The following is a 24,022-nucleotide window of genomic DNA, read 5'->3' as shown; positions in this document are numbered from 1 at the left end:
AAAGGAATGGCAGAGACTGATACCATTTGGCACCAGCATCATCGCAGGAGTTGCCAGTCAGCGTTGAATTCAAAGTAGGACTGCCTTAGGGGCTCCGGCTCCAGATTTTTCCCTCGGACTTTACTTCCTAAGCCTTCCCCAAGAGTGGGTATAGCTGCAAAGCAGCAGAGATTTAAGATGAGAGATCAGAGTTTCCCTTCTTCTGGATGAGCTTCTGATGATGGCTAGCGAGCCCCACCTGCCTGAAGCGATTGGTTATAAGGCACCAGTATCCCACCTTTGCCCCTGCTCTTGTCAGTAGAAACAGTTTCATCAGGCTTAGTAGCTAAACCACACAGGTAGGTCAGAAGCTGAACATGGTTGACAGAGGTTATTTGAGGTGCACACCATTGAGAGCATTTAGTAGGTGGTGGGAGATTATCCCTATTACCACTCCCTGCTATAACAACCTTAAGGAACCTTGGTAGTATAGTAGTTAGTTCAATAGTCCCTGTCCGTAAGGTGCTTGTACATTCTCCCCATGGCCACATGGACTTCCTCCAGATGTTCTAGTTTCGTCCAGCATTCCAAAGATGTATTGTAGGGGTTAGCAGGTTAATGGGTGTAATTGGGTGGAGCAGGCTCATTGGAATGGCAATGCCTATTACTGTATTGTATCTCTAAATAAAAAATACAAAAGTCCAATTCTGTAGCCTCTATGCATTATTCCAGTGGCCATATGAAGATTGATTCATAGTACCCATTGGTAGTGAATACCACTCAGATATGCTCTTTAGAATAGCTAAAAAATGGGGAATTGCAGTCCTGCCAGCTTCATCCACATGTCCAAAACAAACATAAAGCTAAAATTATGACTTTAACTTTACTTCTCTTTCAGTGGAGGTACTTGTTTTCTTTTATATTGATCGATTGAAGGATCATCACCTTATTACACCTTATGTATTGCAAGGATTGAAGGCCCTGGTAAGAATATCTTTTGTTTGCTTCTTGTGTTCAGTTAAGTGAAGGTCATTATTACCTTGCATTTTTTTCCAATTTTTCTCTACTAATTATTAGACATAGACTTCCCAGATTGCATTCAGCTCAAGCCAGAATGAGATTTGATCCCTTGCTTCAACCAGACTCTTAACTGCAATTTCAAATGTTCCTGGTGCACGATTGTGATAAGTCTAATGCCATGGTGAGATTTCTGTAGCTAACAAAACAAAGTGAAACAGGTATTAAATGTGCCCTGCTGCTGCTTGATGGTCAAACCCATGATCTCTGGATGAAACTTTCACTGTTTCTGAAAATCTTCTTGTGCATTTCAATGTACTTGTCAAAAACCTAACTGCGAATTGAATTTGAATGGTGGGGTAGGGGTAAGAAGATAGAATATGGTGCTTTAAACACAGGATTCTGAGAACATACTGCATCAGTAGGTAATGAACAGAGAATGAGTTGCTAAGTAAATGTATTAATGGATATGAGGAAAAATAAGCGATTGGTGTGGGGAGGAAATCTTGTCGCTGATTGGCTGTGTGGCGAATTTGAAAAGTATATAACGGCCAAGCATTCGGAGGAATACATCATGGTCAACAGTGCACTGACGCTGTCTCCTCGCATGGTGACGAAACATTTGCAAGTAAATTGCCAAGGCTGAAGAATAACCATGGTTATATCTTTCTTATTACTCAGTTCCACTCAAAACACCTCACTGGATGAATTCTTCAATCTATTCTGACTAATGTTTTCCTTGCTTAGTAACACCTGTCCTCCTTTAATCCCTCCTGCTCTGTTGCATCTGGAACAACAGAACCCTGGAATGTTGGGCTGTCTGTTCTGCCCTCTTGCAGTAAGTCTCACTAATGGCTACAATATCATCATTCCAGGTGTTGATCCATGCCCTGAGCTCATTTGTTGTTCCTTTGATAACTTTTGCATAGAAATATGCAAAACTTAGGACATTAGATGCACTATGCTCAACCTTTTGATTCCTGCATTTATCTCCACAACCTCTCCACTATCTGTTTTGGCACGCTGGTTCCCAACTTCCTGCAACTCTTGTTTAAACTCCCCTGTGTAGCACTAGCAAAGCTTCCCACTAGGATATTAGTCCCTTCCAGTTCAGTGCAAATCATCTCTTCAGTACTGGTCCCACCTTCCCTGGAAGAGAGCCCAATGATCCAAAAATCTTATGCAGTCCCTCCTATACCAACTCCTTATCCATGTGTTAAACTGTATGATCGTCCTATTTCTGGCCCCACCAGCACTTTGCATGGGTAGCAGTCTTGAAATCATAACTCTCAAGGTCCTGTACTTTAACTTGGCACTTAATTCCTTGAACTCACTTTGTAGAACTTCATCACTCTTCCTACCTATGTTATTGGTGCTTAAATGGACCACAACTTCTGGTTTTTTACCCTCCCATTTAAGAATGGTGAGAACTCAATCCAAGATATCCCAGACTGGCACCCGGGAAGCAATATACTATTCGGGAATCTCGTTCTCATCCACAGGACCTCCTTTCTGTTCCCCTAACTAATAAATCCCCTGTCACCATTTTCTCCCCCTTTCCCTTCTAAGGTCACAGAGCCAGACTCAGTGCCAGAGACCTGACCGCCATGTCTTTACCCTGCTAGATCATCCCCTCTGCACCAACAGTATCCAAAATGGTATGCCTGTCGTTGAAGTGGATGGCCACAGGGGTGCTCTGCACTGGCTGTTTAACCCCTTTCCCCTTCCTGTCACCCAGTTTTCTGTGACCACCTTGGGCGTAATTATCTCTCTATATGTCCTATCTGTCCTATCCTGAATGATCTGGAATTCATCCAGTTCCATTTCTAGCTCCACCTTCTTAACATGGAGTGCTGGAAACTGCAGCTGGATGCATTTCTGGATGAAGTTGTCAGGACACTGGAGGTCTTCTTACCTTCCCTCATCCCACAAGAGGATCCCACTACCCTTCCTGGCATCTCCACTGTTCTTAACTGAGCAACTATAAAAAAGGTGAAACAACAAATTGTAGGTTAAATGGCTAAAATGAATTAGAATAAAGGCATTTATGAAAGTAACTTAATTAAAGATGAGAAGACTACAAAAGAAACTGATATCACACAAGCTCAGGAACTCAGCAGGTCAGGCAGCACCTTTGGAGGGGAATTAGCATTCAGCATTTCAAACTGCGACCCTTCATCAGGGCAAAATTGAAATTTGAATGAATGGGTCAAAAGTTGAGAGCAAGTTCATATGAGGAAGTTAAAATATTTACAGAACAAATACAAATAGCATGGAAAGAAATTTTAATGTTTTGATGTTGTTTCACTGGTTCTTCCCGTCACATTTATTAAAATGTTTTCATTTGTGTACAGAAACAACAAAACCGAATTGTGTTAGCAGTCGATAAATATTCATTGTTTGCAATGGCAGCTCTTGCTGAGTCACAATGAACGATGTATAAATTGTGTAAATTAATGCCTTTGTGATCACTGTGTTAGATACAAGCTGATGTTCACTAAATGGCTCATAAAATGTCACTCATTGACTTGATGTTTAAAATTCATCACTGCTAATGCCCTTTTATTTTATAGGTAGCAACAATTACCTAGGTTTGCCTATTTATATGAACAGCCTTGTAGATTAATTTCCCAGTGCTCTGACTCAACAGAAGTGCTTTAGCCAACAGAAGACCCTGAAAAAAAAATGTCAATATTCTTTCTCTCCAGCTATCTACACATTGGCCGTGGGTCGCTTTTCTATCAATAAGAAGCAGAATTTCTAGCTGAGATTATTTTCTCCCCCATCCAGCTTGGGAATTAGCAATCAACTCACCTTTTTTCTCCATTTCCATGTCCTTTGTCATTGCTGAAATTAGTTAGCATCATGTACCGTACGTAAGATACCACCGTGGTCCCACAACCCCAACATTTGTTGGGGGAATATGAGCATTATTGACTAACCATTCTAGCAGTGTGTAAACCTATTTCAAAGGATACTTAAGATCTGATCAAATAGCTTGGTGGTATGGTCGTGTAGCAGTTAACCTAACACTGTTACAGCACCAGGATTACTGATCAGGATTCAAATCCCATAAGAAGTTCATACATTCACCCGTAACTGTGGGGGTTTCCTTCTGGTATTCCAGTTATCTCCCACATTTTAAAGACATATAGGCTAGGGTTAGTAAGTTGTGGGCATTCTATGTTATTGCCACAGGCATGGTGCTACTTGAGGGCTACTCAAGCACATTCTTGGACTGTGTTGGTTGTTGATACAAATAACGCATTTCATTGGAAAAGAGTAAACAGTCGACGTCTTGGCCCAAAGCATCGACTGTTTATTCTTTTCCCTAGATGCTGCCTAGCCTGCTGAGTTCCTCCAGCATTTTGTGTTTGTTGTTTGGATTTCCAGCATCTGCAGATTTTTTTCTTGTTTGTAACACATATCATGAATAATAATGCCAGTCTTAAAAAAAAAAATTCTATATCTATCTGTAATAGGAACAGTGGATCTTCCATCCTACGGGCAGGAGTGAAACATATTGCATTTTCCATTAATTTGATAGTTCATGAGCATTATTACTTTTTGTTTCTGTATTTATTCTGTCTTCTGAATATATATTTGTAATTACAGAAATATTTTGTTCCATATGCTACTGTATGTCTTCAATTAGTTGGTGCTAGCCAATTTTTTCAAATTTTTGGCACAAGGCATACTTTACCATATATACCCATATAAATATTGAACCTGCCTCTACCACTTCTACTGGAAGCTCGTTCCACACAGCTACCACTCTCTGAGTAAAGAAGTTCCCCTTCGTGTTACCCCTAAATTTTTGTCCCCTAACTCTCAACTTGTCCTCTTGTTTGAATCTCCCCTACTCTCAACGGAAAAAGCCTATCCACGTCAACTCTATTCGCCTCATAATTTTAAATACCTGTATCAAGTTCCCCCCTCAACCTTCTACGTTCCAAAGAATAAAGACCTAACTTGTTCAACCTTTCTCTGTAACTTAGGTGCTGAAACCCAGGTAACATTCTAGTAAATCTCCTCTGTACTCTCTCTATTTTGTTGACATCTTTCCTATAATTTGGTGACAAGAACTGTACACAATACTCCAAATTTGGCCTCACCAATGCCTTGTACAATTATAACATTACATCCCAACTCCTATACTCAGTGCTCTGATTTATAAGAGGCCAGCATACCAAAAGCTTTCTTCACCACCCTATCCACATGAGATTCCAATTTCAGGGAACTATGCACCATTATTCGTAGATCACTTTGTTCTTCTGCATTCCTCAATGCCCTTTATGCTGGATAAACACCAGCTACATCAGTTAGGTCAAAGGAAGTTATGTAGATTTGGCTGTTTTCTGTCTAGACTTGGTGCCTTGAATTATTTTGTCTTGTGTCCATCCTCAGAGCTTGAGTTCTGTTTTGCCCGAAGGGTTGGCCGTGGCAGTTTTGAAAGCACTGTTTCAGGAACTGCATGTTCAGGTGAGTGTCAGAAAGTCCTGCAAAAAATAAGTACTGCTGATGAGATTAATATTGTAATGCCTGCACTGTTTTGTGCACTTTATGCAGTCCTGGGTAGGTCTGTAGTCTAGTGTAGTTTTTTACGTAGTTCAGTCTAGTTTTTGTACTGTGTCATGTAACACCATGGTCCTGAAAAAACATTGACTCATTTTTACTATGTACTGTACCAGCAGTTATGGTTGAAATGACAATAAAAAGTGATTTGACTTGACTTGAGGTCAAGGCCTTCTTCAGAACCTCTGTTGGACTCAAACTTTCTGTGCCTTAAATATAACGTTTGATAGTTCTTTTTATTAGTGTTTTAGCATGCAGCTTCTCTCCAAAATGATTCTGTTCAATAAGTTCTGTCTACAGGACCATTGTAGATATTTAAATGATGGAAAGTGATTTGTTTGAGTTATTTATGGTCTTTGTTATGGATATTAGAATCTGCACTCAATTTCAAGTACAGGACAGAGACATTGGCAATGAGTGTCTTTTTTAACACATGCTTTTCTTTCCATTCGTAGTCTCTACTGCAGTCTGAAAGGCATTCAGTATACAGCATAATCACCAATTTCATGGCCACCAGAGAGCAAGGTAAGGGTATTTCATTGTCATCCCTTTTGACCTTTCCTTTAAAGGAAAATCATTATGGAGACTCAAGAGATTGCAGGGGCTGGAGTCTGAAGGAACATAAAATCTTCTGGAGAAACTCTGCAGAACAGGCAGCATCGAAAGTCATGGAATTATAGTCTTTCAGCATGGATGAAGACCATTCTGCTCACAATGTCAACATTGACCATTAAGTACCCTTTGGCACCAATTACATACTAGTCCCATTTTATTCTCCCCACATTCTCAACAGTTCTCCCACAATTCCATGATTGATTAATATTACTGGGGACCATTTCTAAACATTCACTTTCCCTTTTGTCATTCGAGGATATTTCAGATCAACAGATGAAAGGTCTTGACCCATAACGTCGACTGTCCATTTCCCTCCACAGGTGCTGTCTGGCCCGAAGGGTTCTTCCAGTGCTTTTTTGATAGCCACGTAAATTATCTAAGTAAAATCAACTCTATATCCCGTGTTCTCTACCTACTTCTCAATTTGAGCAATCAGCCTTTTGTAAGTTTGTAAGTTGTAAGTTGTAAGTTTTTGTCACGATAATTTTGCCTGATCTGTCTTTCTAAAGACCTTAAGCCAGTATTGTCACTCATTTGTACTTCATCCTTTTTATTCAATTTTTCTTGATAACCTTATTTCAGAAAGAATTTCAGTCTTCATTTAAAAAATTTCAGGTTCCTATATCATCCAGAGCTTTTAGGGAACACATTTCATTGTGGGGTGGGGGGGGGGGTGGGGAAGCTAACATAAATCAAATCTTAAATGTTAACTACTGTACATGCGGGACTGAATCTGGGACTGGGGCCAAGAACAATTTCTAAAAAGCCTGGATCTTATTCAAAGAATCTGTCCTTTTTTTCTTGGATGTTTTTCACTATGCTTCATAGTTTCTCTGTATCTATGCCTTCATGAAAAAATAAGCTTGTATAGAATCATGGAATGAACCCTGATGTCATTCTAGTGAATTTCTAGAATGTACCAACACTTAAGACCCAATGAAAGGTTCATTTGCCTTGGGCCATAAACAGAAACCACCACCTGAGATGTGGTTTGACCAGTTCTATACACAGATAACTCTAAATGAAAATAAACTGTAACTTTCCCCTTTCTATTTCTGCAACAAAGTCTGTGTCGACACCTAATTTTTTTTTAACTTGTGCAGTTCCTGGTTTTGCACCAGTAAGAAAATGTTCTGATTTTTGTCTTGGTCGGATCGAACATTTTGTGATATTAAAATACATTTGCTATAATTTTCCCAAATTGGCTTCACATTAATTTTCTCCGCTTTCTAACCTCCTTTCCTCATTTACAAAATGTAATATGCTCCATAAGCTGGTGAATGAAGGTGGTGTGGTGGACCAGGACCCTGGTGATGCAGGTGCCCAACAATCCAAAGCTTAGGATAGTTAAATAGTGGACTATTGGAGTTTTGCTACCTAACTCTTAATGGTGAAAATCTGAGATCTGTACAGGAGTGTAGATATAGGTGTGTGCACAATACACAAAATTCATGTCAGACAGCATCCATGGAGCCAAACTTGATATTTCTGGGCTTTGTCCAGATCAAGAGTCTCCACCAAAGTTCCCTCTTAATTTTTTTATGGCAGTGCAGTTCGACCATTGCCCTGAGCAAGAAATTTTCACATGGCCTGAAAACTGTACAGCACTTTCAATGCTTACATATTGAGAAAATTTCAGCGGCGTGGCAACAAAGGCTAAGTGTGCAGGAGCATTTCAGTATCCGTACAGCCGTGCACCTGCACAGGTTTGAGGGAATAGAGGTCTCATCTCAAATCATCAGCTGTCATTTCCCTCCGAATCTGCTAAGCTCATCCAGCTTTTTGTGTTTGTGTGTTCCTCTATGGGAGTGCCTCCAACTGGTTTCTTAAAGGGGTTTTCAGGAAAAATTGTTCTTGGTACCAGTTCCAGACTCTAGATTCCCGCACGTACAGTAGTTAATATTTAAGGTTTGATTTCTGTTAGCTTTTTTCCCCACAACAACAGTGATTTCTTCTCGGCTACTGTTTTTAAAAGAAACCATCAGGTTTGTGTTCCTTCAGGGTTCATTAGTGAACTGATATTTGTATTTCTTATGGATTTTTGCACAGTGTGACACTATTTGTTATTCTTGACTTAGAGCTGAAAGGATTAGGAGCTGACTTTACGTATGGCTTTATTCAAGCAATGGATGGAGAGAAGGACCCGAGGAATTTGCTATTGGCCTTCCAGATCTCCAGAGACATTATTGTTAAAGATTATGACCTTGGTATGTATATGTAGGGATAAGTCATATCTTCAATGCAATTCATGTGTGCAACTCAAAATCATTTCAGATTTACACTTCTACCATTACTGTTACTAATCATACTATTCCTACCACTTGCTGCTATTATTACAACTGTTAATACTACAACTGTCATTCTACTGGAATTCATAGGCAGGTGTTCTGAGTCACAGCTCTAGTTTAAAATTTTTGCATTTGGCTATATGTGCAGCCAATTAAAATTGTATAATAGTGTGGTGATCTGTGTAGCTTCAAATGAGTCTGTGGAGATGGACCCTGTTGTGAAAAATGTTGTTTCGAAACCTCAGTGAGAATGTAAAGCTATTTTAACAGGTTAAGTGGACATATTACATGTGCTGACCATTTCTCTGTACTGGAAACATGGTACCCACAATCATTTTAGTGTTGGGTTGGCTCAGTGTCAGACAGGCTATTGGAGCTGCTGTTTAAGAGCTTGAGTGGGTGTAGCTTCTGTTTTAATTCCCTCCCCTTATCTCTCTCACTCATTGTAACGCTGTGCTGTTTTCTGGGTAGATCTGGACTGCCAGGCATGCTCCATGGTGCACAACTGAGCTGTGCATATGTTGCAGTTGGATGTTGTTGGAATTGATTTGTTTTTGTATCTTGAAAAAGCAGTGTCAAAGAAAAGATCAATGAGGACTCTTGTTCTTGGCTGAAAATCGAGATGACCTATTTAAAATGTGGCTTTTTACTAAATACGTGATAACCACTGAGATGCATCTAATGTTTTTAAATAGTCTTCCGTTAGCTGAGCTTAAGCAGGAAGGGAGACCACTTGAGCTTCTTTCATGTTTTCTTCAAAAAAAGTATGATATTGCATTATATGTATCTTTCATGAGCTCAAGGCACCCAAATACATTTTGAAACCCTGAAGGATTTTCAAAGCATATTCACAAAAGTGACAGGAAATACTGCCCTAATAAACATTGGTATTCTCAGCAATGTGGGTGTAAAGGTATGTGGTTTCAAATTTCTTGGCTAATCTATGAAAATCTATACCAAAACTGCAGTTGCTAGAAATCTGCACAGAAACCAGAAATGCATGAAATACTCAACAGGTCAAGCTGCTCCTGTGGAAAGTGTGTCAGAGTTTTAGTCCAGTTTCAGGTTGAAGACCTTGCTTCAGAATGTTTGTTTGTTAATTCTGTCTTGGATAATCCATCTGGTGCATATTATACAGAATTATATTATGAATACATAATATTTATTGAGCTGCTGGACATTGTATTTGTCTCTGTACAGCCATTTGACTTTAGTGTGTGCTATTTATAAAATGCATTGCAAATATGATATTACCTTGCAAACCTGCAACCTCTACTGCCAAGGAGGAGTAGGCTGTATGGTTCACTAGCACCTTAGCAAGGAGACATGGGGAAGTACACTACATCAGTCCTTGCAAATTGCATCTGAAAATAAAAAGACATTTAATTGATAACTTCCTATTTTCAGGAATCTTTGTGGAGGAGCTCTTTGAAGTCACTTCATGCTATTTTCCAGTTGATTTTACACCTGTAAGTTGTTATATTATCAATTTAATCTAAATGGAGTTTGCGGGAATCACACATTATGTTAGTTATGTAGAAAATATTTGTCAGTAAAAGCCAGTAGATTTCTTGTGGAATAGAACCTAATCATCAAATAGGAATGTATATGAATGTGATAAGTCAAGAGAGAGAGAACTTTTTCAAGTCAATAGTCAAGGTGTAGTGAAGAATCTGGCAACTGAATGCTTGTTTTGGAATGAGTTTCTCAATTTTGCACGATATTTCGACATTTTTGAGCGTGTTGATATGTACGTAGTGTTACGCCTGCAGCCCCCTCCTTTGTGAGAATCGCAAGATCACTATTGATTTGGGTCAGGAGACCCAGGGAATGAGAGAGAGACGTGCGGAATGTCTCGTTCCCCCGGCAATATAAAGCTACGGGACACGGCCATTGTCTCTTGAAGGCGAACTTGTGTATTGCAATACTGTGCTACGTGGAAGCCCTCAGGCAAAGTGGGCTGGTTGAGGGAGGGATTGCATCACCCCCAACCTGATTGACATCTGCGACCCTGTGAGTCAGGATAAAAGAGGGTCTGTGGGTCAGCCCCTCAGACGCACCAGAAGAAATGCTAGCGATCCCGTGATAGCGGAAGCCGGTGGGAGGCCACGTGCGTTCGGTTCCACTTTGCCCCAGAAACCGGTGCCCTTACCACAGAAAAACGGCTTTCAGCTAACAACGGGGAAACCAACTCCCAAAAGACTCGAAGGATTGGCATCATCCAAGAACTGGGCAAGTTTAACCCGTCTCCCTCACAAACCCAAAATGCTGCAGCTTGAACTAACAGTGACTTTTATATTTCCATCGGACAATACATTATCCCCTAGACAACGATAGAGCTATTTCTTATTGATTATTATTATACCCGCACTTTTAGATTTAATATTGACGATGTATATTATCTGTATGTTTGCATTGATCTTATTTTGTGCCCCTTTATCAATAAATACTATTAAAAATAGTACCATCAGACTTCAACGGACCTCTCTATCTTTGCTGGTAAGTGACCCAGTTACGGGGTTCGTAACAAAATTGGGGTTCTCGTCTCGAGATTTGACACCAAATTGGGAGGCCAGTGAATCGGGCTTGTAAGTCAAAACTTGGATCTGGTCACGCGGGTAGCCAGACAGGAAACCAGCAAAGATGGACGTGGGTGAATTTATAGAAAACCCGACTCTGGAGGCGCTAGAGGCGGCTACCAAATCAGACTTGATAAATTTAGCGAAGGGGTTAAACCTCGCAGAGGTGAGGTTGTCAATGAAAAAGCGGGAGGTGCGAAGGGCAATAACTCAGTATTATATCGTGAAGAATGCGTTTGCAGCTGAGGTATTGGAAAATATCCCTGAAAAGGTACCAGCTAGTGGGACGGCTCAGTTAGAGTTGGAGAAATTAAAGTTGTAACATGCAATTAAGTTAAAGCAGCTGGAGGCAACTGAGAAGGAGAATGAAAGCTGAGAGAGAGAAATAGAGGGAAAGGGCCGAGAGAGAGAAGGAGAATGAAAGAGCCGAGAGAGAGAGGGAGCATGCAGCTAAAGGAGTTAGAGGTAAAAAGGGAGCAGGAAAGAGCTGAGAAACAAAGAGAGCATGAACTTCGGTTAAAACAGCTGGAAGCAGCTGAGAAAGAGAAAGAAAGAGCTCAGGAGAGGGAGGCAGAGAAATAAAGGAAACATGACTTGGAGATGGAGAAGTTACGGCAAGAGCCACGAGTTCAGGGGTTAGACCAAGAGGAGCGGTTCATTGTTAGTCGAGAGTTGAGGTTAGTACCTCCGTTCGAGGAGACGGATGTTGATAGTTATTTCTTGCTTTTTGAAAAGGTGACAGTGAATCAGAAGTGGCCCAGAGATCAGTGGGTGGCGCTGTTACAAAGTGTGTTAAAAGGGAAGGCACAGCGGGCATATACGGCGTTGGCCATGGAGGAGGAGAGTTATGACAAAGTAAAGGCGGCCATTCTCCGGAGTTATGAGCTAGTACCTGAAGCGTATAGACAAAAGTTCAGAACTTTAAAGAAAGAGTGGAATCAGACGTATACCGAGTTTGCCTATGAGAAGGGTGTGCTCTTGGACCGTTGGTGCACAGCAGAGATAGTGGGGGAGGATTATTGGTGTCTCAGGGAGTTAATTCTAATTGAGGAATTTAAAGGCTGTGTTTCGGAGGATATCCGGATGTATTTGAATGAGAAGCCGATTAAGTCCATCTCAGAATTTGCTAGGTTCGCAGATGAATATGCCCTAGCCCACAAGACAAAGTTTTCCTCGAATAAAAGTTCCCAGAGGGACCGTGGGAACGATCGAGAAAGTCCGCCGGCTGAGGCAGAGGTCCCGCCGGGAGCTAGTGGTAAGGTTGAGGGGGAAAGGCCAGACGGCCAGAGATTTCTGGGCTTGACCTGTTTTAATTGTGGAAAAGGGGGGCATATTGCATCTAGGTGCTTTGCTCCGAGGAAAGAGACAGGAAAAGGGAAAGCAGCAGTCCCTATCAGATGTGCCGTGGTAATCAGTAAATTGACAAGAGAGCCCCGGGTCGACAGAATATGAGAAGGGTCTGAGACTTGTCTGTCAAATGGAACTGTGTCTGTGAGGGAGGGAGACACACCAGTTCCAGTACGGATCTGGAGAGATACGGGGGCTGAGCTGTTGTTGATCAGCAGTAAGGTACTAGATTTTGGTCGCAAGACGAGAATGGTAGCTGTGAAAGGAATAAGCAAAGGGACAGAAATGATGCCCTTACATAAGGTCATTATGGATTGTGAGCTGGTGTCTGGTCCAGTTGAAATAGGGGTACGATTAGACTTCCCGAGAACTGATGCGGACGTCCTTCTCGGTAACGATTTAGCAGGTGGTAAGGTTTGGGCAGCAATGACGATGACCAGCCGGCCGGTGAGTGTTGCAGCCCCGCCCCTAGATTCCAAGATCTATCCCGCATGCACGATCACTTGCAGCATGTTGAGAGAGGCAGCTGAGAAAGGGAGCAGTTTCAATTTGGCCGAGACATTTTTACCGACCCTGACCCACGAGGGTTTAGAGGGTGGTAAAACGAAGAGTAGTAAAGTGAAAGAGGGTAAGGGAGAGGAGGTAGACCCGCCCTTAGCGAGGAGAAAAGTTTTAGAGACAGAAGATAAAGATGAGAAACAGCTAGAGCTGTTAAAAGGTCCAGGGTTGGACCTGGATGATCTGTCTGGGTTGGCAGAACTGTTTGAAGAAGTTGAAAATGCTAGAGGTGTTCCCAATAATGATATGAGGGCAGTCCTAGATGAAAAGGGTGCCCTTACCTTGAAGAAGTCTGCTGGGTTGGCAGATGAGGTCGTTTCAGTCCGCGGGGTTGAGTTTACTCCGGAAGGGAGTTGCCCAGAGAGTAGCTGGGAGAATCAGGGGAATTTAGAATTTGGACCGGGTACAGGTATTGAAAGCCCAAAAGAGGCCAAAGTCCCGTTTGAGTGTGTCCAAGATGGGGATGCACGTGGTACTGAACCTAGTAACGGAGCTCAGGAAAAGTCAGGTATTTTATTCAGTTGAAAGGGACGGCCGTCCTTGTGGGTCAGATAGACTTGGTTCAGTGAAGAAAGGGTTAACCTTGGGAATAGTGGGAAGTGAGAGTTCCCAGGTGTTTGTGCTTGAAGGTGTGTTAAAAGTTAATGTGGAACTCAGAAGTGGGGAGATAAATATTATTATTGAAGGAAACGGGAAATATGTAGTTCCCAAATCGAATGAAGAAAATTTAAAACCGGCAGCTCGCTTACAGATTAAGTTGGAAGATGATGGGGGGGGGGGGGGCCTGCTATTGTTATTCCAGAGTGTGGTGTGAAAAGGCAGAATTTGAAATGCTGCTTGAACAAAGAGTTTGAACTGAAAGCTAATAGCTTGAAGGGTCCTGAAGAGAAAACTAGCAGCCTGTGTAAAATTAAAGAATTGGGTGGAAATTCAGAAGATGGTCTAAGTTTGGGACACGGTGTAGATAAAATAACTCCTATGAAAGAAGCGGGCGAGAGCTTATTTCGCCAGGGTACCCAAGCTCCCCCCGTGGGAACTAACTGGAAAAGAGGCGATGGTTAATGGGGATGCCATTTTTAAATAGCAAAAGCCGGTTGTACGGGATTTCGACAAAGCATGTGAATAATAAAGACAACCCCAGGGAAGCCTGCCTGTTAAGTTTGAAAACAACAGAAAGATTAGTATTTGCATGAACTTTTGTAGATACACATTAGCTAAGATCACAACTCCTTAGTTTTGTTGCTGAAGGAAAGAAATAAAAATAGGTGGTTATTAAATTGAAGTCTGATGCTACAAGACTTTAGTAAGGTGCAAGCTGTTAAGATATTAAAGGAAGTGACTCTGTAGTCGTTAACTGCTTAGATGCTGGATTGAATGTATAACTGAATTACTCTGTAGTGAAAAGGAAAAGCTTTTGTATTGTGTTAGATTCTACAATCCTGTAAGACTCTGTACTACTTTGTTTTAACTGCTGGTGAAAACGCATTGAAGAAAGGGGGTGTTACGCCTGCAGCCCCCTCCTTTGTGAGAATTGCAAGATCACTATTGATTTGGGTCAGGAGACCCAGGGAATGAGAGAGACGTGCGGAATGCCTTGTTCCCCGGCGATATAAAGCTACGGGACATGGCCATTGTCTCTTGAAGACGAACTTGTATATTGCAATACTGTGCTACGTGGAAGCCCTCAGGCAAAGTGGGCTGGTTGAGGGAGGGATTGCATCACCCCCAACCTGATTGACATCTGCGACCCTGTGAGTAAGGATAAAAGAGGGTCTGTGGGAACAGCCCCTCAGACGCACCAGAAGAAACGCTAGCGATCCCGTGATAGCGGAAGCCGGTGGGAGGCCATGTGCGTTCGGGTCCATTTTGCCCCGGAAACTGGTGCCCTTACCACAGAAAAACGGCTTTTAGCTAACAACGGGGAAACCAACTCCCAAAAGGAAGGATTGGCATCATCCAAGAACTGGGCAAGTTTAACCGTCTCCCTCTCAAATCCAAAACGCTGCAGCTTGAACGAACTAACAGTGAGTTTTATATTTCCATCAGACAATACATTATCCCCTAGACAATGATAGAGCTACTTCTTATTGATTATTATTACACCCACGCTTTAGATTTAATATTGATGACGTATATTATCTGTATGTTTGCATTGGTCTTATTTTGTGCCCCTTTATCAATAAATACTATTAAAAATAGTACCATCAGACTTCAATGGACCTCTCTATCTTTGCTGGTAAGTGACCCAGTTACGGGGTTCGTAACAGTAGAAGGTCAGTTATCAAATCTTGGGGAAAGGGGAGGTCAAAAGTGGGGACTTATAGCCTTAAAAGCAAAAGCAAGAGGCCCATAGAATACTCCAGATCTTAGCACCATGTTGCAAAGAGGAAAAGTGATTTGAAAGAGTGGTGTTGGTGGGTGGGAGGGAAAGGCATAGTGAATAAATTAGTGAAGTGAGATGGTCTCTGCTGCTTGTTATCTTAAGGAACCAGCTGGAAGAAAGGATCACTTTTCTTTTCTCTTGTTTGCAGCCTCCAAATGACCCACATGGAATATCTCATGATGATCTAGTGCTGAGCCTGCGGTCTGTTCTTACTGCCACGCCGCGGTTTGCAGAGGTAATTCCAGAATTCTCTTTCCTTTGCTCTGATGAATCTCTTCTAAGGAGATGTAAACATTGGTAACCAGCATCTGAACTCCTCAACTACTCCTATGACTTTACCTTTTATTGGTATTGTACGGCATAGGAGGATTTTCTGGCCAATGTGCCTGTGCTAGCCCTTTGAAATAATTACACAAAGGTGCTACTCCTAAGGTCTTTCGCCACCCACTGTAGGTGTTCTTTATCAATTATCTATAAAAGACCTTTTTGAAGTTAACCTTCATGGCAGGTTTGTTAGCGAAACATTGGTTATAATCGATACCTATAGCTGGCTGGAAGCCCGAGTATTCATTGTACAATGCTTTGTTTGTATCAGTGACCAGCATTGACACATGTTGCGCTGGGGCAGCCCACAAGTACTGTCTTGCTTCCAGCATCAATGTAGCATGCCCACAACTTACTAACCTGTTTGGATTGTGGGAGTAAATGAGGAAACCAGAGCACCAGGAGGAAACACACACGGTCATGGGGAGAGCATATAAACTCCTTACAGACAGTGGTGGGAATTGAACCCTGGTCGCTGGCACTGTAGAGCGTTGTGCTAACTGCTATGTTACTGTGCTACCCAAAGGATGTTGAAGGCAGGCACTCACAGTGTATTTTTTAAAAATAAAAATTATTTAGATGAGCAGTTGAAGAACCTTGACTATGTAAGTTATTTGTTTTTAATTCACCAATTGTATTTTCGCGTAGTCAGTGCCAGTTAAATGGATAAGACCTTGCGCTATAATCAGAGCAATCTTTCTCAATTACTTATTGTCCAGTAATGTAATATCTTGGAACCTGTGTCCTTTTCAACCTCTCTTAGACTGCAAGCATCACCTGTGTAAAGAACATGAAGCCCGTTTGGTCTTTATATTCCCTTCCTTCTCTGTGACAGAAAGCAATCATCCAGTGATTAATTTACCAAAGTAGAAGCCAGGTTTCTGAATCATTGATCCAAAAACTGGATTGCAAACTTCCTCATGACCACTAGGGAAATTTAAAATCTGAAATGAGTATTGAAATGATAACCATGAAATTATCATACTGTCATAATAATCGTCAAGTTTATTGACATCCTTCAGGGCAGAAAATCTATACTAACCTGGCCTAGATATGATTCCAAACCTGCCAACTCTAAACTCTCTACTTAGTTCTCTGTTAATCAGGGAATGGACCGTAGTCATTGTCAATCCCAACAATGTGTACGTATTTTTTGTGCGTGAGTAAGTTTTAAAACAAGGCCCTATTTATAAGGTAATGGCCTTTGTGATTCTGGCCTCAATTCACTTTAATTCTGCTATTGTCCAAAAATTCTCAATTTCTGCTTTGAATATATTCATCAACACTCTCCACAACTCTTCGAAGTAGGAAATTCTTATGAATGTATTTATATTAATGTTATACCTTTCTACATGTGTATCTTTTGTCAACTTGTTTCTGTTTCTTGCACACAGTTCCTATTGCCACTTCTAGTGGAGAAGCTTGATTCAGATGTTCAGAGCTCAAAGGTGGACTCCCTTCAGACCCTGGTACGTAAGAAGCTCAGTTACTGACATTGTACAAGTGGATTTCTGCGGTGTTACACATCCAGCACTCAGGGCTGTGACATCTCATTACTAACTGAGCTTTATTCTTTGTTCTAAGTGAGTAGATCGGGATACCTGCTACTTCATTTGAACCTACCTGTGGATGCCAGTAGTTCCACTAAAAATTCTGACCATGCATTTTGAATACATGTTTCATGTTGTTTTAAAGGAGCTTTTCATTCCAAATGTGAAGTGAGCAAAGGAAGACATAAGAATATGGCCATAGTGAAGTGAGTCATGGATAGATGGTCATTGTTATAAAGGAATAGATCAAAAATAACCCAATGGAGAAACTCAGTGGGTCAGACAGCAACAGTGTCCAGACTACAAGAAGGGCTGCGACTCGAAGAGTTGACTATCTATTTCCCTGCACAGATGTTGCTTGACTTGCTGAATTCCTCCAGTAACTTGTTTATTTGCTCCTGATTCCAGAATCTGCAATTTCTTCTGTCCCTATAAAGGGACCTGTGTAATCAAGGCACATCTGAAAGCAAGTGAGATCCAGACACCCTGGATTGTGAGCCACCACTAGAGAAGCAATTGCTGATGTAGTGATTCCACCAGAGTGGGGACTTCTATTTCTGGTGGTTACTGAATTGTTTGTTAGAGCAGGGTTATTGAATCCATAGCTTTTTAGTTTTGGTTCCATGTCTCATCTCTCCAATTGCACATGTATTCCCTTATCAATAGATGACTCCTTTATTAAAATGGTAGACAAGGTGGCTGGGGAAGATTATTGCTGTTCTAGAGTAGGTTATTCCATGGAGGTTTGAAGTGAAAGCACTTCAGTGTGGTATAAAATGGGGGAAGTGGTGGAATGAACAAAGAATGCTGGAAGAAAACATCATGACAAAATAGGAACTTTCTCATTCCTGTGTTTACCCAGTCTAATCTTTTGTGCACAGCAATTACTGGTTGCAGTGCTGTAACTCGGCAAGATGACTTTGCCAGTGCCTCGCAAGCCAGCTGGAAGAAATGGCAGTATGTCTGTTGGACTACTGTTTGAAAGCCTTGTATACTATTCTTGTAATGGCTGTTCCCTCATCGTTGTTGGGTCGAAATTTCAGGATATTCATTATGTGGCGTAGATGAAGGTCACCACTGCCAGAGCACCAAAAAAATGATTAATAAACTTGTGACCTTAGCATCTTAAGTATCTGTTCAAAAAGTATGTGATGCTCAGTGTAGTATTGAAACCAACTTTCCCTCTTTGGATTCTTTCTACACTTCTCACAGCCTTGGTAAAGCAGTTGGTGTTATCAAACACCCCATCCACTCCAGATATTCTCACTTCTCCCTCCTTCAATCAAGCAGAAGATACAAAGCCTAGAAAACACATCATCAGGTCAAGCATGGCTTCCATCCCACTGTTAGAAGACTGTTGAATAGTTCCCTAGTATGACCTCACAGAGCAACTCTTCATCCTGTGTTCTCTCCTTTGTAGACAGCATGCTGCAAGGATTATAGGAACAAGGATCTAAAAGAATTCCTGCCAGCTCTTTGGCATTCCATACGGAGAGAGGTAAGGAAAAGAAGAATAGCACACAGCATTTACTTGTGGCCTGATAAGGTGCCAGCTTTCACAAAGTTGATAGTTTCCTTGCATATTAATCAGGGACTTCTCTCCATAGACTAAAGCACAGTGGCCAAGAGGCTGTAGCACTTGTGAAGTACTGAGAGGTAGGGATGTGTAAGTGTATGTGTATTTTGATTCCAAGTTGAGCTTCTTACATAGGCATTTGAATTGTGAAGGTACTTAAAAAATTAGATGCAATGAATATATTTATAATTGAAACAAAAACTAGTTATTAATATCAGGTACTAATTATAAATCCACCTAAAATCTGAAGAGAAATTTGAGTGTCTAGATTTTTTAACTTGTTGCTCTAATGCCACAACTTTAAATCTCCTCAAGGGAAATATGATCATGCACGGAATAAAAGGGGGAGAAAGTGCAGATGATAGTGTTGGGTAAAGAGAGTTCTGAAAGGTTCATATGGTGCACAAAGCAGACACAGAGACTTTAAAGATAAAATTAAAGAATGATTTTATTTGTCACTTGTACTTCGAAGTGTACAGTGAAATATGTCGTTTTGCATCAGTGATCAGCATTGTCCAAGGATGTGCTGGGGGAAGCCCACAAGTGTCATCAAAGCATGTCCACAACTTAGTGACCCTAACTCGTACACCTTTGGAATGTGGGAGGAAATGAGAGCACTCGGAGGAAGCCCACATGGTCTCGGGGAGAACGTGCCAACTCCTAACAGACATTAGAGGGAATTGAACTCCGATCGCTGGCACTGTAAAGCATTATATCAATAAGCTTCGGTACCGATGGTACAGTGACTGAACTAACCAGTCAGTAAAAACTTCCTGTTTTGTGGGATATGTATTATCTTCAGAGTTAACCTTGCTTGCTAATGGGTTGAGACTTCCCTAAAGTAATTTTCTGGATAATAGTTAGGGAGAGCAATTTCCTTTGGTGGAAAGGGGTCAGATTGCCAGGGTTTCCTATTGCAGCCTCTGTTCCATGCTGCCAATGCCATAGAACTGGTTCATGTGCTAGTGTATGCTGTGCATTTCTTTGCTAGTGGACTCATGGGCTTTACACAATGTGGCAAATCTTGTTTTAATTCTATTTAGGTCTTTCAGACAGCAGTTGAGAAAGTCGAGACCGAAGGCCTTGCTGCTCTTCAAGCAATTGCGACTGCTCTTTCCAAGTCGGTTATTGATTCGGATGCAGAAGATAGCCTGGATACTTTCCTTGACAACGTTTTACAAGGTGTGCACAAGATCCCATGCTATGACTGGAGCAGTCCTTCTCATTTGTTGATTGATGCTGTATAGCAAAGTACTATCTTGAAAACTGTCTCTTTTCCATCTTCTCTCAGACTGTGAGCACCACCTGTGTGAACCAGATATGAAACTTGTGTGGCCGAGTGCCAAACTACTTCAGTCAGCTGCGAGTGCTTCCTACAGAGCATGGTACAAGATTACCAGCTGCATTTTTCCTCTGTTACTGGAACAATTCAACAAGCATAAACAGGTAAAGGAAGAAGAATTGTGTTGACAAAATGCTGGAGTTGTCAAGGAAGAAATAGTCTGATTACATGAAGTTTCTTTTTCTGACCAGTTAAAATATTGTAATGAGGATAATAGGGCTTTGTAGTGGAATATTGTGTGAGTAGATGAAAAATTGGACAGTGAAGTTTAATGGAGTCATGGAACACTGCATCACAGACACAGGCACTTTGGCTCATCTAGTCTGCAAGGATTGTTATTCTGCCTAGTCCCATTGACCCTCACCTGGACCAGATCTCTACCCTTGCCGTCAGTGTACTTATCTAAACTTCTCTTAAATGTTGAAAGTGAATCTACATCCACCATTTCCACTGGTAGCTCGTTCCACACTTGCACACTCTGAGTGAAGAAATTCCCCCTTAGGTTCCCCTTAAACATTTCACTTCTCACTCTTTAAATGACCTTTAGTTCTAGTGTCACCCAATCTTGGTTAAAAAAAAAACTATTGGGGTTACCCTATCTAAACCCCTCATAATTTTGTATACCTCTATCAAATCTCCCCTCATTCTTCTATGCTCCAGGGAGTAAAATGCTGACTGAGAGATAAATGTGTGGATATGCACTTTGGTATCTCAAGGTAAAATATTCCTTAAAGGAGAAAGCTTGCATATGAGCAAAGTATAGAGATATCAGGATGTTCTTGTGTACACATTGGAAAAGTTAACAGGCAGGAACAGTAAATGGTTAGGAAGGCAAATGGCATTTTGGGCCTTCGTTGTAACAGGGTTGGCACTGAGTAGAAGGGAAATTGTACAGGGCACTGATAATGTCACAACTGGAGTACTGTGCACAGTTTCAATCTGGTTATTTCAGAAAGTCCTCTTTGTCCTCTTTTGGAAGAGGACAGCGAGGCTTTGAGAGGAAGTGCGGCGGCGGCCATTTTCAAATTGTCCAATTGCGTCTCAGATCGGAGTTCTGAGAGGCGGGACTGCGCAGGCGCGTGAAGGAGGCCTGGGAAGGCAGGAAGATATAAAAAGAATGCAGCCTTAAGAAGCGGGCAGCGGAGTGCGCCGGGAGCAGAGTGTAGGGCTTGGGCTCAGACGGCTTAGGCGGAAGAGGGCACAGTAGGCTTATCTTTTAGTTCTTGTTATTTTCAGTTATTTGGGAAGTATGAGTGTGAGGGCAGCTTGTTGTTCTCGGTGTCGGATGTGGGAGGTCCTGGAGTCTCCGAGCCTCCCGGACGTCCACAACTGCGCCAGGTGCGCCGAACTGCAGCTCCTGAAGGACCGAGTTAGGGAACTGGAGCTGCAGCTCGATGACCTTCGCCTGGTCAGGGAGAGTGAGGAGGTGATTGAGAGGAGTTACAGGCAGGTGGTCACTCCGGGGCCACGGGAGGCAGATAGGTGGGTCATGGTCAGGAAGGGGAAGAGGCAGGTACTAGAGAGTACCCCAGTGGCTGTACCCCTTGACAATAAGTACTCATGTTTGAGTACTGTTGGGGGGGGACAGCCTACCTGGTGGAAGTGACAGTGGCCGGGCCTCCGGCACAGAGGACGGCCCTGTAGCTCAGAAGGGAAGGGATAGAAGAAAGAGGACCATAGTAATAGGGCTCGATAGTCAGGGGTTCAGACAGGCGGTTCTGTGGAGGTGATCGGGAGTCCCGGATGGTAATTTGCCTCCCTGGTGCAAGTGTTCTGATCGCGTCCAAGATATCCTGAAGTGGGAGGGTGAGGAGCCAGAGGTCGTGGTACATGTAGGTACCAATGACATAGGTACGAAAGGGGAAGAGGTCCTGAAACGTGAGTATAGGAAGGCAGTTAAGAAGAAGGACCGGAAAAGGTAGTAATCTCGGGATTACTGCCTGTGCCACACGACAGTGAGAGTAGAAATGGAATTAGGTGGAGGATGAATGTGTGGCTGTGGGATTGGTGCAGGGGGCAGGGATTCAAGTTTCTGGATCATTGGGACCTCTTCTGGGGCAGGCGTGACCTGTTCAAGAAGGACAGGTTACACTTGAATCCTGGGGGAGACCAATATCCTAGCGGGGAGGTTTGCTAGGGCTACAGGGCAGACTTTAAACTAGTAAGATGGGGGGGCGGGAATCAATTTGAGGAAACTATGGGAGGGGAGGTTAGTTCACCAGTAGAGCAAGTAAATAGACAGTGTGTGAGGGAGGAAAGGCAGGTGATGGAGAAGGGATGCGCTCAGCCCGAAGATGTAGGGGAGAAGAAAGAAAAGGATAATAAATTTGAATGCATTGTTAGGGATGAAAAGAGAGGAGGAGGTGGAGAGTATCTTAAATGTATCTATTTTAATGCTAGAAGCATTGTAAGAAAGGTGGATGAGCTTAAAGCGTGGATTGATACCTGGAATTATGATGTTGTAGCTATTAGTGAAACATGGTTGTAGGAAGGGTGTGATTGGCAACTAAATATTCCTGGATTTAGTTGCTTCAGGTGTGATAGAGTAGAAGGGGCCAGAGGAGGAGGTGTTGCATTGCTTGTCCAAGAAAGTCTTATGGCGGTGCTTTGGAAGGATAGATTAGAGAGCTCATCTAGGGAGGCTATTTGGGTGGAATTGAGGAATGGGAAAGGTGTAGTAACACTGATAGGAGTGTATTATAGGCCACCTAATGGGGAGCATGAGTTGGAAGAGCAAATGTGTAAGGAGATAGCAGATATTTGTAGTAAACACAAGGTGGTGATTGTGGGAGATTTTAATTTTCCACAAGTAGACTGGGAAGCTCATTCTGTAAAAGGGCTGGATGGTTTACAGTTTGTGAAATGTGTGCAGGATAGTTTTTTGCAACAATACATAGAAGTATCGACTAGAGATGGGGCAGTGTTGGATCTCCTGTTAGGGAATGCGATAGGTCAGCTGACAGATGTATGTGTTGGGGAGCACTTCGGGTCCAGTGATCACAATAGCATTAGCTTCAATATAATTATGGAGAAGGACAGGACAGGACCTGGAGTTGAGATTTTTGATTGGAGAAAGGCTAACTTTGAGGAGATGCGAAGGGATTTAGAGAGAGTGGATTGGGTCAAGTTGTTTTATTGGAAGGATGTAATAGAGAAATGGAGGACATTTAAGGGTGAAATTATGAGGGTACAGAATCTTTATGTTCCTGTTAGGTTGAAAGGAAAGGTTAAAGGTTTGAAAGCACCATGGTTTTCAAGGGATATTAGAAATTTGGTTCCGAAAAAGAGGGATGTCTACAATAGATATAGGCAGCATGGAGTAAAGGAATTGCTCGAGGAATATAAAGAATGTAAAAGGAATCTTAAGAAAGAGATTAGAAAAGCTAAAAGAAGATACGAGGTTGGTTTGGCAAATAAGGTGAAAGTAAATCCGAAAGGTTTCTACAGTTATATTAAAAGCAAGAGGATAGTGAGGGATAAAATTGGCCCCTTAGAGAATCAGAGTGGTCATATATATGTGTGGAGCCGAGGGAGATGGGAGAGATTTTGAACGATTTCTTCTCTTCGGTATTCACTAAGGAGAAGGATATTGAATTGTGTAAGGTGTGGGAAACAAGTAAGGAAGTTATGGAACCTATGACAATTAGAGAGGTGGAAGTACTGGCACTTTTAAGAAATTTAAAAGTGGATAAATCTCCGGATCCTGACAGGATATTCCCCAGGACCTTGAGGGAAGTTTGTGTAGAGATAGCAGGAGCTCTGACGGAGATCTTTAAGATGTCATTAGAAACGGGGATTGTGCCGGAGGATTGGCTTATTGCTCATGTGGTTCTATTGTTTAAAAAGGGTTCTAGAAGTAAGCCTAGCAATTATAGACCTGTCAGTTTGA

At 42.0% G+C, this 24,022-nt stretch overlaps 1 protein-coding gene across 2 annotated transcripts in view; it reads left to right on the top strand.

The window, feature by feature from the left end:
• The window catches only part of mms19 (MMS19 homolog, cytosolic iron-sulfur assembly component), an 84,169-nt gene that overhangs the window by 15,724 nt on the left and 44,423 nt on the right, over positions 1-24,022 (top strand). For both annotated transcript variants that reach the window (XM_059947133.1, XM_059947135.1), the window contains exons 5-14: positions 878-963; positions 5,404-5,478; positions 6,027-6,096; positions 8,265-8,393; positions 9,882-9,943; positions 15,490-15,576; positions 17,060-17,134; positions 18,636-18,713; positions 19,835-19,973; positions 20,083-20,237. In XM_059947133.1, the coding sequence (XP_059803116.1) occupies positions 878-963; positions 5,404-5,478; positions 6,027-6,096; positions 8,265-8,393; positions 9,882-9,943; positions 15,490-15,576; positions 17,060-17,134; positions 18,636-18,713; positions 19,835-19,973; positions 20,083-20,237 (956 nt within the window). The remainder of the gene's footprint in view (positions 1-877; positions 964-5,403; positions 5,479-6,026; positions 6,097-8,264; positions 8,394-9,881; positions 9,944-15,489; positions 15,577-17,059; positions 17,135-18,635; positions 18,714-19,834; positions 19,974-20,082; positions 20,238-24,022) is intronic.

This window comes from Hypanus sabinus, chromosome 22, assembly GCF_030144855.1.
Source record: "Hypanus sabinus isolate sHypSab1 chromosome 22, sHypSab1.hap1, whole genome shotgun sequence".
Lineage (NCBI taxonomy): Eukaryota > Metazoa > Chordata > Chondrichthyes > Myliobatiformes > Dasyatidae > Hypanus > Hypanus sabinus.
The sequence above is the reverse complement of the archived record's forward strand: the minus strand, read 5'-3'. Positions and strand labels throughout refer to the sequence as shown.